At 47.2% G+C, this 15,273-nt stretch overlaps 1 protein-coding gene across 4 annotated transcripts in view; it reads right to left on the reverse strand.

Annotated features, from left to right (window-relative positions):
* The window catches only part of SLC25A25 (solute carrier family 25 member 25), a 34,829-nt gene that overhangs the window by 17,751 nt on the left and 1,805 nt on the right, over positions 1-15,273 (reverse strand). Inside the window, exon 1 of one of the 4 annotated variants that reach the window (XM_046022340.1) lies at positions 835-1,460. The exons of 2 other annotated variants lie outside the window; for them this stretch is intronic. In XM_046022340.1, the coding sequence (XP_045878296.1) occupies positions 835-1,053 (219 nt within the window). In that variant the 5' untranslated portion in view covers positions 1,054-1,460. Of the gene's footprint in view, positions 1-834; positions 1,461-15,273 lie in introns of those variants that run through there. One more of the 4 variants, XM_046022342.1, reaches the window with a different exon arrangement.

Here is a 15,273-nt window from a genome sequence, read left to right on the forward strand (position 1 = left end):
ATGCAGGCAGGAGACATCCAGGGCAAACTGCACTTCCCAGTCTAATCCCGAGAACGCCACTGGTTTCTTAAAGCGAAGTGTGGCAGGTGCAGGACAAAGTCCCACACAGATCAGGGGTGACATCTCCCTACCCCTCTGTAACTGTTTAATCCTGGGCAAACTACCCAACCTTTCTGCACCTGCTTCCTCATCCATGAAACAGGGGTGTTTACTACTTACCTTGGCTCTTGGGGAGATGAGGGGAGATAACCCACGCTCAGAACGTGAGATGAATGGGAGGTTCTAGCGCTCAGCGGACCTGCAGACCCATGAGGGGCACTGGCCTCGGTACCTTGAGACTCCAGCCTTTCCTCTGACTCCTCCTCCCACTGCCTTCCTTGCAGACCCAAAGGCAAGGGGTCTGACCTTAGGGATGCAGGACAGGCTGGCCCTCCCCAGCTGCAGGCAGTTGGGCTCAACTCTGAAGATCCTCCCTGCATTGTTCAGACAGGCTAAGACACAAGACACACTGTCCTCGTTTGTCTCTTCCTTTCAAAAGGCTCTCTGGGACCAAACTGACAAATCCTAGCGTTAATCCTCTAGTGCCTTCAGCCTTCCTTCCCCCAAATGGCTACACCGAAGCAGTCATGGTAGGGTGATAAAGCTTTTCCCGTGGCCGCAGGAAGATTCTAGACTGAAGACTTGGGCTTCTTCATTGTCTAACACTTCTGCCCAGCCTCCGATACCAAACTGATTGATCTCTAAGTCTTCTCTTCCTCCCCACACTCCAGTTTTCTCCAGGAAACCCATCCTGGACCAGCCCCTAAAGTAGGAGGTCCTCGAGTTTGCCATTACCTTAGGAAACTGCTCTGCGGGTCCGACCACCAGCAAAATGGTGGGTCTCTTTTCTGTGGCCTCAGCCCTTCCGTCCTGTTTCCCCAAAAAGCTCGACATCTGGTCTCCCCGAGCTGGAGCCGGGATGCCTCTGACTTCATTACTGGTCCCCTCTCTGGAGTCTTGGCACCCAGCGCTAGGGAGAAGGCTAGACAGAAAATGCCACAGCAGCTGCAGCATCACGGCTTCCTCCCAGTGTCGCCGGCGCTGACTGTCCACTTTGGAGGAAGGATGTGACCACAATACCAAGGATCTCTGGCTACACGGCTGCTTGGAGGCTAGCCTGGGGAGCTGTGTGGCTGGAAGCTCTGCATGCAGTGGCTGTTTCCTGCTCTTTCAGATTTGCTAGCACGGCTGTCCTGCCTGGCCCGAGAAGTCGCTCACTCTGCGAGAGCCCCGCCACCGAGCTGCTGTCAACGAGAGCGCGGCTGGAGCTTCTTCAGTAAAAACTCCCTTTTGCAGGTGGACGGTGATCAAATGTGTGGCTTTTTTTCCAAAAGGAAAAAGCAATAGCCTTACTGATCTCTCCTGGAGGCAGCAGCGACTTGGAGCTCCCAATTATGCAGCAGTCCTCGCTCCACTAATGATCATCACCCCTGCGGGGACCAGAGCACCCCGTCCGCATTCTCACTGCAGCGGGGCGCGGCCAATCGCCTCGGCCGACACTGCCGAGTTCATTCTCCCACCGGCAACGTCCCTCCAATCACGGGCCGCCGATTCCCTGCATGCGGCCGGCAGTTCTGCAGGGAGGTGCCGATGGCAACCTCCAGTCGCCGAGCCTCCTAGGTCCTGGAATCCTCCCTGCGCTGGCGCCCTGCAGGAGCCCCACTCCTCCCTCTCCCGCGACATTCACCCTTAAGGTTAACCAGATCAGGAGACCCTGGCAACACTTCCTGACCCATCCAGCGACACTCTTCTCTGCTCCATTATCCCATTCTCTCCAACTGTGCGGAACACAATGCAGCCAGACCAGCTACTCCTTCTCCCGCGTCTTCCTCTGCACCATGAGCTGCTTGGGGGACCGAGTCACACATCCTTCTACCCCTAGGACCCAGGACCAGGCACAGATGCAGTCTGTAGACTGGACTGAGTCGATGAACATGAATAAGAGGGACTTCATCTTTGGGCGTCTGTTTCTTAATTTACCAGCTGACAAATGCAGGGACCAGTATCCCTCCCAAAAGTCACTCTTTGATACGGTGTTCACAACCATTATTTTAAAAACAAAAACACCGGGGGCACCTGGGGTGGCACAGTCAGTTAAGCATCTGAGTCCTTTGGCTCAGGTCATGATCCCAGAGTCCTGGAATCGAGTCCTGCACTGGGATCCTTGCTCGGCAGGGAGCCTGCTTCTCCCACTGCCTGACGCCTGCTTCTGTCCCTGCTTGTACATGGGCTCGGTCTCTCTCAGTAATAAATAAATAAAATCTTTAAAAATATATGCATATCTTTTTAAATGAGAAAAGGTGCAGAAGAAAGGGGATAATATACTACCATTGATTTCTCAATGTGTATTTAACAATTATCTCTGGAAAGACACACTAAAAATTGAAGAGACAGTCTGGGGCCCTTGGGGGTTGGAGGGGAGAAAGGCAGGTGGGAGATTTATTTTCTTTTTTTAAAAGATTTTATTTATTTATTTGACAGAGATCACAAGCAGGCAGAGAGGCAGGCAGAGAGAGGAAGGGGAGCAGGCTTCCTGCTGAGCAGAGAGCCCGATGCGGGGCTCGATCCCAGGACCCTGGGCTCATGACCCAAGCGGAAGGCAGAGGCTTTAACCCACTGAGCCACCCAGGCGCCCCGGGAGATTTATTTTCAATGAATAGCCTTAGATCTTGTGAAACCGCATCACACACATGTATGACCAGGGATGCATACATATGAACAGACATACAGTTACTTAAAAAAAAAAACAAAAAACATGAGAAGTGAAAGCAAGATGGCCAAGCTTGGTCTGAAAACTGAGGGCTCAGTGTCAACCGCCCCTTCATGGACATACAGAATGACATCATCTCAAAGTAGTTCTGTGCGTAGACTAGATGTATAGTCTTTGGAGCCAGAGCCCAGGTTTAAATCCTGGCATCACTTGCTCGTTGTGTGAATGACCTTGGTCAAGTTACTTTAGTTCTCTGTGCTTTAATATCTGCATGTGCAAAATGGGGATAGTAAAAGAACTGTATTGTTACTTCACAGAATTGGTTAAAGACTAAATTAGATAATTCTCTCCCTCTGCCCCCCCCCATAAATCTTAAAAAACAGTACATACTAGCTATTTTATTAAAGATTTTTTAAAAAAGATTTTATTTATTTACTTGACAGAGAGAGATCACAAGTAGGCAGAGAGGCAGGCTGGTGGGGGGGGGGGGGGAAGCAGGCTCCCTGCTGAGCAGAGAGCCTGATGCGGGGCTCAATCCCAGGACCCTGAGATCATGACTGAGCCAAGGGCAGAGGCTTAACCCACTGAGCCACCCAGGTGCCCCTATTCTATTTTTTAAAAGATTTTTATTTTTAAGTCATCTTTACACCCAACATAGGGCTTGAACTCACAACCCAGAGATCAAGAGTAGCATATGCTCTATTGACTGAGTCAACCAGCGCTCCCTTACTAGCTATTTTATTATCTAGAAAATGATTGTGAGTTCATTTTGTAGTTTTAATTATACATAATTATGCAATTACATCATTTTAATACCAAAGAAGAGTCAGCCCAGAGCCCCAAGCCCTAAACAAGTAATCCTTTCATGAAGATGGATCTTGTTTTTAGGCACCGATGGTCTGGTGAATTGGACATGGTGGTGTTTTGGGCCCCCATCTGCTAACACAAGAGAAATCCCTTTCGTAGGAGATTATTGGCATTTCATTTAACAAACTCTTTCATCCCACAGAACTGAGTAAAATCTCGGGGGCTTCCAGCCAAGATGGAGTAACACGGACGGAGGAGTCACCTTTCTGTCCACAGGGAACCAGAGATAGTGACTCCTGAGAGATCCCCACATAGATGAGGCAGGCCCTGCAACCATCCCAGCTTCCTGGCTGGAGTTTCCAGGCTACCGTACAGGGAGTGGGTACCCGGGCACAGCCCAGCAGTCCCCCCTGGGCAGCCAGAGCAGGACAGCTACTGGGGAGGAAGGAAATGCACAGACAGCAAGCTCTGGGGAGCTGCTTGGAGCGCCCTACAGTCGTGATGCAGGTATGTGAGGGCACTGATCAAGGGTGGCAGAAGAAATATCCAAAGGCATCCTGTTCCCACCAGCCAGAGAGGAAAAACCTCATAATCTAGGGAGGGTCAGGAAGGGCTTATAGAGGACTTTGCCTCCGTACTGGGGCAAAACTGGCCCTTGGCTACATGCTGTTCTGGCCCCATGAATAAAGCTTTAAGCAGCGAGTCCTGAGAAGGTCAGATGGTTTCCAAATAACTGCATTCCAGAAAAAAGCTCAAGAATATTCATAGGAATATGAGAGTGTCTAGCACCCAACAAGATAAAATCCACTAAAAAAAAAAAATGAACAGGAATGCAAAGGAGCAGGAAATGACCCACTATGAGGACAGAGATCAAGCAGCTGGAACTGGCCCAGAACTGACGTGCATTGGACGCATGGGTGGTTTAGTTGGTTAGGCGTCTACCTTTGGCTCCGGTCATTATCCCAGCGTCCTGGGGATATCAGGCTCCTTGCTCAGTGGGGTCCTGCTTCTCCCTCTGCCTGCCGTTCCCCCTGCTTGTGCTCTCTGACAGATAAATAAATAAGATCTTTAAAAAAAAAGAGAGAGAGAAAGAGAAAGAATAGAAGCGAAAGTACAGTTTGGGGGAGGGCCCGTTGGTGGCTCAGATGGTGAAGCATCTGCCTTGGGCTCAGGTCATGATCTCCAGGTCCCTGGATAAACCCCATATGGGGCTCTCAGTTCAGCGGGGAGGCTGCTTCTCCCTCTGCCTCTCCCCACTGCTGGGGCTTTTTGTGTCTCTCTCTCAAATGAATGAATAAAATCTTAAAAAAAAAAAAAAAAAAAAGGAACTTGTAAGGAAGAGATAATACAAAGTACTATGCTGTATTTATTTTTTTCAAGAAAATCCACATAGAAGTGGACCTGTGCAATTCAAACCCACCTTGTTCGAGGCTCAACTGTATACTAAGATTCTTAAACTATTAAGATAGTATCAGTTAAGTTTGGCCGTGATACGTTAAAGATGTATACGTTATTATAATCTCTAAAGCTACGGTAGGAAAGAGAGAGTTGGCTTGTAAGCCAAGGAAAGAGACAAAATGGAATCATAGATCATACTCAACTGACCAAAAAGAAGGGAGAAAGAAAAGGAACAAAGAACGGATGAGACAAACAGAGCACAACAGCATTAAAAAACAAAAAACAAAAACACAACACACAGACACACACACACACAAATAGCGAGATGGTAGATTCAAAACCCAACCATATCAGTAACAACAATAGATATAAGTGGTCTAAACATCCCATTTAAAAGGTAGAAAATGGGGGTGCCTGGGTGGCTCAGTCTTTAAGTGTCTGCCTTTCGCTCAGGTCATGATCCCAGGGTCATGGAATTGAGTCCTGCATTGGGTCTTCCTGCTTGGCAGGAAGCCTGCTTGTCCGTTCTTCTCCTGCTTGTCCTGCTTGTGTTCCCTCTCTTGCTGTCTCCCTGTCAAGTAAATAAATAAAATCTTAAAAAAATTTAAAATTAAAAATAAAAGGTAGGGAGCGCCTGGGTGGCTCAGTGGTTAAAGCCTCTGCCTTCGGCTCAGGTCATGGTCCTGGGGTCCTGGGATCCAATCCCGCACTGGGCTCTCTGCTCAGTGGGGAGCCTGCTTCCCCCCCAACCCCTGCCTGCCTCTCTGCCTACTTGTGATCTCCATCAAATAAATAAACTATTAAAAAAATAAAAATAATAAAAAGTAGAGAACATCAGATTGGATTAAAAAGGCAAAATATAGCTCTTTGTTGCCTATAAGAAACTTATTTTAAATGGAGAGATACAAATAAGTTAAAAATAAAAGAAAGGATGGGGTGCCTGCGTGGCTCAGTTGGTTAACCGACGGTCTTTGGCTCAGGTCATGATCCCAGAGCCCTGGGATCGAGTCCCACATTCTGCTCCCTGCGCAGCAGAGAGTCTGCCTCTCCCTCTGACCCTCTCCTCTCTCATGTTCGCTCTCACTTAAATAAATAAATAAAATCTCTAAAAAAAAAGAATGAAAGAAAAGAAAGGACAAAGATCCATGTTCATACTAATCCAAAGAAAAATGGAGCAGCTATATGACATTTCACAAAGTAGATTTCAGAGCAAAGAATGTTATCATGGGTATTTCATAATGATAAAAGGGTCAATGCAGAAAGAGGACATAATCTTAAATGTTTGTGTACCACATTACAGAGCCTCAAAAATACACAAAGCAAAACCAAAAACACTGCAAGGAAAAGGAGACAAGCCCTTTTCTGAATGAATAACTGGTAGGACAAGAAGACAGAAAGTCAGTAAGGACACAGAAGACCTGGGCAACACTATCAACCACCTTGACCTAACTGGCACTTCTAAGCCACTATCCGTGCGGACCAGCAGATGCATTTTTTTTTTTTTTAATTTATTTATTTGACAGAGAGAGAGATCCCAAGTAGGCAGAGAGGCAGGCAGAGAGAGAGGAGGAAGCAGGCTCCCTGCGGAGCAGAGAGCCCGATGCGGGGCTCGATCCCAGGACCCTGAGATCATGACCCGAGCCGAAGGCAGCGGCTTAATCCACTGAGCCACCCAGGCGTCCCCAGCAGATGCATTCTTTTCAAGTACACACAGAACAGATTCTAGCTCACAAAACGGGTCTCACTAAATTTCAAAGGATTCAACACGTGCAGAATCTGGGTTTTGACCACAATGGAAATAAATTAAAAATCAATGACAGAACGATACCTGGAAAACACCTAAATTCTGGAAACTAACCCAACTCAAAATAATCTATGCGCCAAAGAGGAAATCAAAAGAGAAATCAGAAAGTATTTCCAATGGTGTGAAAGCAGAACGCATGAAAAGTTGTGGCCAGTAGCTTCTGCCTTCAACTTCCCCCTCAAGAAAGCAGAAAACAATGTAAACCTGTAAACCCAAACTAGGCAGAAGAAAGGAAATAAACAGAGGCAAGGAAATAACCAACTCTTATTAATCTTAAAATCTGCACCAAAAAGACAGAGATACACGGAAACTTGTTCAATTGCATACTTTGTCGATATTGTTATTCTGAAATACCTTCTTTTGTATCTTTGATTTCCCTGTGGCTTAATGCAGTACCTCTCTTTCCTTGTATCACACCATCACCCAAACCAGTGGTTATCTGGGGAACCACTGCTTTCTTTTGGGATAAAAGCAATTCCTGTAATACAACTCTCCCACACTTAGCTTTCTGGCATATGAGAAATCACCCAGGGCCAGAGACAGGGCTGGCAAGTGTAACCCTTCCGTAGCTGTTGCTTATACACAGAACAGAACCTGGGTAGGATAAGGTTAATTGCCAGCAGAAGTTACCCACTATTCCAAGAATCCAGGAAACAGACTTGCCCATAAAACAGGATCTCTGGTCCTTTGCACAGAAAATGTGGGATTCTAAGGGAATGGCCACCGCGTCCCCACCCCGCCCCGTGGGAACCCACTCCAAATTACCCTGAGGAACTGCCCAGGGTGCAAAAGCCCCGGGGCAGGGCACAGGGCACAGAAGGACAGCAGGAGATTACTGAGGAGTCTTACAACAAGGTGGCGAGATCTCCCAGGACTGAGTCCAATGTGAGGACCCACGTCTCATGCCTACGTGTCTACCTACCTTCTACCTGTTTTAGAATTATTACCATTCGGAAGAGCTGTAGTCATATGGAAGAATATTAACACTTAAAAAAAATTTTATTCATTCATTCATTCAGAGTGGGCGGGGCAGTGAGGGAGAGAGAATCTCAAGCAGACTCCAAGCTCAGTGCAGAGCCTGTCGTGTGAGATCACGACCTGGGCCCAAACCAAGAGTTGGAGGATGCTTAAGCAACTGAGCCACCCAAGTGCCCCAACACCTTTTTTTTTTTTAACATTGAAAAATGAAGCCAGATTTTCTGTGACAGAAAGCCAGACTGAGTTGCTTTGAAATGAGGACTGGCTGGGCAAAGTCGGTTATATGGAGGCAAGGAGACGGAGCCAGGCACATTGGCTGGCCCCAGTGAAACCAAGGCATCAATGAGCATTCTGCAATGATGAGGAAGGTGAAATCCCCTAGTTTATTTCCATTTTTGGAAGCAGAATAAAAAAAAAAAAAATTCTAGCTTTGGCCAAAAGTCCCCAAAGGAAACTCCTTTGACCATGGGAAAGAGAAGTGCACTCTGGAGAAAACTCCTGGGGAAGGTTTCTGTCTACTCCTGGTGACCAGCCATTCCCCATAGAGGCCCAGGTTCAAGGTCAATGCCTACTTAGATGTCTTTCTCTTTTCTCTAAAAGAAAGTCAGGGGCATACAAAATTAACCCAATTTTAAGCGTGGGAATTTTAGATGTGACGCCTAAAGGGTGTGCAGGAGCACTAGGCCACGTAGAACCACGGCATGATTGTGGCATGATTGTGTGCGTGCTCTCACCCGCGTGAAGGAGCCTGGTTCTCCTTCAACTCTGATGTGCGCCCGGCGATAAGGGGGAGGGGGAGGGGCAGAATAAAGGGGAGGGACAGAATGAGTATGGTGGTATTGAGCCCAGCAGGTTTAAACCCAATCACGTGAAATGATCAGAAATTTCTTGACCAATCCAAAAGGGACCAGTGGGAGCCAAACCCAGCCCACACACTGAGCCTAATTCTGTACCCACTTTATTCTTCATTCATTCACATTTTCCCTTCTCCCCCTCGAAAAGGCAAACCAGCAGATTTATTATTAAAGCAACACTAAATGTTTTCAGTTTCTTAAAGCTGGTTTCAGGAACACAGTCTAAAACTGAGATCGAAGGAACAGTGCAAAAATAGCTCTCCCCAGCTGTCTGCTCTGTGCTGAGCGGACGGACTGCAGAGAAGTGCCAGGACAGGGGTGGGAAACCCACCCAAACGGCCGCCTTCAGCACATGCCCGTCAGAGATGCTGTGGGTGTGAAGGGCGGCCCAGAATCCCATGGAACATAACTGGCTTCTATCAGGGCAGTTCTTAAAAACAATTCAGAAAGGCCTTTATTTTTTTTTTTAAAGCTGTAGATTTATTAGATGCTATCTTTACTCCTTATACAGGTTAAAGAGCCTCCAGCAAAAGAATACACCTCCCCGCCCACCATGTGAATGAAAAAAGGGAAAATTAATTGAGTCCATAAATGCATCACTAAGGGTGCTCAAACGGTCTTATCTCCCCCTCCCCACCCCGTGTGTCTGCAGGACCGGGTCTGTGCTCATTCTAAACTCTCCTCTGCCCGCCTCCCCCCTTTTCACCAATGGCATTTCAATAGCTTTTGAGAGTTTTGGTGGTTTTCTTTGTGTTTTGGTAAGAAGTCTCATGTCTGATTCCAGCCAAGGAGGCAGGGCTGGAGGAGAGAAGGCACGAGGTGAACGGTAACAGCTTGAAATGCTTTACAAAAGCAGCGGCAGGAACAGGGACAGCCACCGTCTCCAGTTTCCCCTTTGGCCCTAGAAAATGAGTCATGACTCCACCTCCTTTTCAAGCTTTGGTGCCTAGAGTTTAAAGGAGATAAGAAGCTCCCGGGGTTCTAGCTTTGTTATTCATTTATTTACTTTAAAGAAAGGTGCACCTTTTTTTTTTTTTTTAAAGATTTTATTTATTTATGTGACAGAGAGAAGATCACAAGTAGGCAGAGAGGCAGGCAGAGAGAGAGAGGAGGAAGCAGGCTCCCTGCGGAGCAGAGAGCTCGATGCGGGGCTCGATCCCAGGATCCCGAGATCATGACCTGAGCCGAAGGCAGCGGCTTAATCCACTGAGCCACCCAGGCGCCCCAGAAAGGTGCACCTTTAAGACAACTTTGTGTTTGTCTTAAGTATTGTGTTGGGTCTCTTATCCCATATTTAGGAAGACTGTACCTATCACTTCAGTCTCTGCGTCTTGAGCACTATAGGGGACCCTAAAATGCTGAGTTGGTGTCAATGTCAGAAACTGTGAAAATAAAAGTTGCAAAACCTTGAGGGCTTAAGTATCTACAGCCGCAGAAGCGAGGGGGGAGGGCAGGCGGAGCGAAATTGGGCAGAGACGAAATCCTGGGCTCCGAGACTGCCTTTGCTTCTAACCAGCCTGACTTCTGGGTCTCAGTCCCGCTTCTGCAAAATAACGAGGCTGGTGAGCTCATCCTCGAAGGCAGGAAGGCAGCGCCACTGGAAGCTTCCAGTTTTACAACTTCAAAGTAACTTTCAGATTTGAGAAAAGGTCATCCATGGCTCGTGATAAGGGCAACAGGCTCGTGAGATGGCCCAGGCCCATCCAGGGAAACATTTGGACCAAAGACATCCTTTTTAAAGATTTTACTTATTTATTAGAGAGAGAGAGAGAGAGAAGAGGAGCAGAGGGAGAGGGACAAGCTGACTTCGTGCTGAGCACAGAGACCCTTAGGGAAGGAGGGGGGGCGAGATGGCGGTTGGCTCCCAAGACCCTGAGATCACCTGAACCAGAATCAAGGTGGCTCAGTGGATTGAGCAACTGCCTTTGGCTCAGGTCATGATCCTGGGACATCCTAGGATTCAGCCCGGGATCCGGCTCCCTGCTTCACGGGGGTGGGGGGAGGGGGGGTGTACTTCTCCCTCTGACCCTCCCCCTCTCATGCTCCCTCTCCTAAATAAATGGGTAAAATCTTTAAAAAAAAAAGGGTGCCTGGGTGGCTCAGTGGGTTGAGCCGCTGCCTTCGGCTCAGGTCATGATCTCGGAGTCCTGGGATTGAGTCCAGCGTTGGGCTCTCTGCTCAGTGGGGAGCCTGCTTCCCTCTCTGTCTCTCTGCTTCCCTCTGCCTGCTTGTGATCTCTCTCTGTCAAATAAATAAATAAAAACCTTAAAAAAAAAAAAAAAGAGCCAGACAATTAGGACAATTAAGTAACTGAGTCCCAGAGGTGCTCCAGGGCCAAAAACACAAAGACAAGCTCCGGCTTACTGGGAGTCTACCCATTCAGAGACTCTCCAGGGATCTTTGGCTATAGGGTTTGTTTCCATCTTTCTAATGTCTGTAGGGGACAGACTTTCCACAACCTACACTTGTCCTCCCCAACTGCCAAAGGCCCTCCCAGCTGGCGGGAGACCCCCACCCTCCACCCCCACCCCACAAGTCCAAGGTTGCTACACAACCTTGACCACCATGGTCCGCCAGACATTCTCCTTCCTTCTGCCCCACTCTTCACCCAAACCATCCGGGAAAAACTGCAGGTGATTAGAACCAATTCTGGTCATCTTATTTCCAAAGATGGGGTGCAAAAGTCACTTTGCGTCGAACACCTGGGTGCCAGAAACGGCCCCAGGCTCGTTACATACTCTGTCTAATTTCATCCCACAGCCGCCTTATGAGGTGGGTCTTCTGTGCCACGTTTCTGATTAGGAAACTGGGGCGTGGGGCACCTGGGTGGCTCTCTCTCTCTCTCTGCCTGCCTCTCTATCTACTTGTGATCTCTCCCTGTCGAATAAATAAATAAAATTTAAAAAAAAAAAAAAAAAAAGGAAACTGGGGCGTGGAGGGGTTGAGTAATGGGCTCAAGGTCACAGGGCTGGCAAGCCACAGAAACAGTATTCGAACCCAGATTTATACCACAGATCCTGTACTGGGGGTTTTGTTGTTGCTTTTAAGTTAATTAATTTATTTAAGTAATCTCTACACCCAACAGGGCACTCCAACTCAAGAGCCCAAGATCAAGGGTCGCCTGCTGTCTTCTTCTGACTGAGCCAGCCCCGCGCCCCGGCACTGGGATTTTGATTGAGATAAAATCCACACACGGTACAAATCACTCATTTATACAACTCAATGGTTTTTAGTATATTCACAGATACATGCAGCCATCACCATGGTCAGCTGTAGAACATTTTCTTGCCTCAAAAAGAACCCTCAAGCCCTTCTTATCACCTCCCTATCTCCTCCCCTCCCCTCCCAGGCCTAGGCAACCAACCACTGGTCTACTTTGTCTTTACAGCTTTCCCTATGCTGGACTTCCATATAAATGGATCATGTAATACATGGTGTTTGCGACTGGCTTCTTTGACTTAGTGTCATGTTTCCATGGCAAGTCTGTACTCCCAGGACATCCTGCCTCAGATGAGGGACCCCAGAAGGTATGCACAGCATATCATGTGAGAAATTCATGCTGAAATCTGGTTCGAGCAGCTGCAGAGATTACAGGAAGATACGATAGCAGTTTTCAGATAAGGGAACGGGCTGGATGGCCGACTGTGAAGGATGCCACAGGAGGAAAGCTCCCCACACTGGGTGTGAGGCTGGCCTATGATGGCCGGTGACCTTTCCCAAGACTAAATTCTTTGATTCTGCCAAGTTCACATTAGTATAAGAAGAAAGGGTTAAAAATGAAAAGTCTACCCAGACTTAAGTTTAATGAGACTAGTCCGATATGGATAAGTACAGTTTTGTTAATTAAACTCATCCTGGGGCTGTACTCAGCAGGACTGAAAATGAGAACGAGCAAAGCTTTTGTTTCTCTCAATCCCCTGTGATTTCTGTGAGGCTTCAACAATTAATGACTCCTTGAACATCACAGGAATTCATCCCGCTGAAGCTCCAGACCTGGCCGGCTCTGGTATACTCCCACTTACCATTTGGTCTTAGGATTGGATACCTGATTCTGCCTTTCCAAACATCAATTAACGGAAAAAACCCTTCTAGTTGACTTGACAATTACTTCAAGCCAGGAACCAATTTCTCAACCATACAACACAATTACTTTAATCTATGAACTCAATCCAAACCGCGAGTAGCATTTTTCTTTTTCTAATGGGCCATTATATTTCACCAAATGTTGCCTATCCCTTGTTCTGCAGTTGGTCTTACCTAAGTCTGGCTATGTAGGTGAGCACCAACCCCATAAATGGCCAGACATTTACAAAGTATACAGTTCAACAGCACTGTCTTGATTCAGCAACACCAACTTGACATTAAAGATCTTTCTTTCAGTTCTTTCAAGTCAACAGAGATCGCCTCCTGTACAGGTCAAGGAGAGAATTAGGACAGGGAGGATTCCCAGTCTTTGATAAGATAATCTCCAGATAATCTTGAAATCTATTTTGGGAATAACAGATATGGTTCTAACTGGATCTTTCGGGAGTTCTTCCCACAGCCCCGGGCTGGAACTCTGCACGTGTCCCTCAGAAACACCTGGTATAATTACAGAGTGGAGCAGGAATCTGAAGGCGGTTCTGGTTGCTTCTCTAGTGTGATTCCTTAGTGGCCAAATTGGTTTTGAGGTTGTTTCACGGTCTTTCTGGACCTCTGCTCCTTCCTCTGTAAAATGGGCATGAAAATAGTCTTGTTTCCTTCACTAAGTTACCGTGGAGCTCAGACTCAATGGCGCATGTGCAAATCTCTGAGGGAGCAAACTCAACCGTCTTCTAGAATCCTCATCTCCATTAAATGCCAGTCCTTTAAGAGGGCCCGTGAGCCTCAGCTAAAGGGACAACTGTTACATGTCACACAGCCTGCGTTCTTTCTCCGGTTGGCCGCCTGAGTTCTAGCCTAGGTTTTTAAATTTGTTTTAAAACAAAGATTGTGTTTGGTCACATGAAACTGCCTTAAATAGGCAATCTATAATTAGCTCCAGCTGAAGCCTCAACTCCAAAGTCACTACCGGTGTCGTCATCTCTTTTCTTTCTTTAATAAGCCCTGCCCCTCTTTTGTCCCAGGACGGGCTTCTGGCTCACATGCCCTTCACAAAGAAAATTTCCCTGGCTCGCTGCCATGGGTTTCTCTGCCCATTTCCATTTTAAGTAATCTTTCCTCAACTGTCCCAATTTCTTCCGAAATAAAGGCAGGTGCCCAAAGCAGCTGGTTCCTGTCTAAAGAAACCTTGACTTGACCTGTTGTAGGCTAGCCAGAGGCTTTGTGTGGTCACATGGCCTGGATTCACACACCACCCACGGAGAAGCACTCACAGTGGGTTCCTGCGCAAACCTTGGCATCTCGAACTGGTCCTCTGGGTCTCAAGAAACAGCTACCACAAGTTTGACGTTGTGTTTTTCAGTGCCTAGTCCCACAGCAGATGACCCATTTCAAACCGAAGGGCCCCCACATTCCCTTTTGGCTTTGCTAGTTCCGCTCAACTCCAGCACTGCTCTTTCTGTGCGTAGCTCGTACTGATAGAATTTCAACAGGAAGTGGTATGGGGGGGTTCGTGAGGGAGGGTGTCTTCCTGTGGCCCAGTTATTTACAAAAAGGCAGGTTGTCTAATACTTCAACTATTTGCCACAAGGGCTAACTTGTGTATAAATGAGTACAATGGATCATCCCCAATTTCTCTCGAGTTGTACAAGAATTTAACTTATGTAAAAGCCGAGTTGTAGAAACAGAATCCATACGAAATCCACACACCAAAAGAATGATGAAGAATTGTTTCATATCACAGAACTGAGATCAGTCACAGAGTGGAGGACTTTAGAGCCAATGTGACCCCAAGGGGCAAAGCTCCCTTTGGTTTAATTAGAAAAAAAAAAACTTCCTTTTAACGCTGGAAAGAAAAATAAATGATCACTTTCTCCTGATCTGCCCTTACAGATTTACTGCCCCCCCAAAAAAGGATTAGCATCACTATTAGATGTATCATGAATCACAGTTGAGGCACAAAGCATGCATAAATACTGAATAACGCCTGCAGCCAGATGCCCTTGATATGCCTGGCAGCGTATCAGGTGCTGGGTTCACAGACGCAGAAAGGTTCACCTAAGCTCAACTTCCCCGAGCCCCGAAAGCAAAGACCCTCTGAGTTTAGCCATTCTATCTTTTCAGGCGACTTATTCATCAGATACATATGGAAAAATATCCAGGGGTGCCTGAGTGACTCAGATAGTTAAGTGTCTGCCTTCCATTCAGGTCACGATCTCTGGGTCCTGGGATCGAGCCCTGCGTTGGGCTCCCTGCTCAGTGGGGAGTCTGCTTCTCCTTCTTTCTCTCCCCTCTGTTCTTTTTTTTTTTTTTTTTAATTTTTTTTTTAAAGATTTTATTTATTTATTTGACAGACAGAGATCACAAGTAGGCAGAGAGGCAGGCAGAGATAGAGGAGGAAGCAGGCTCCCTGCTGAGCAGAGAGCCCGATGCGGGGCTCGATCCCAGGACCCTGGGATCATGACCTGAGCCGAAGGCAGAGGCCTTAACCCACTGAGCCACCCAGGCGCCCCTCTCCCCTCTGTTCATGCTCTCTCTCAAATGAATAACTTCTTAAAAAAGAAAATTTCTAGCTTACAACACTGTTTTGTGTAAAATGCAGG

Source organism: Meles meles, chromosome 11 (assembly GCF_922984935.1).
Source record: "Meles meles chromosome 11, mMelMel3.1 paternal haplotype, whole genome shotgun sequence".
In the NCBI taxonomy this organism is placed as follows: domain Eukaryota; kingdom Metazoa; phylum Chordata; class Mammalia; order Carnivora; family Mustelidae; genus Meles; species Meles meles.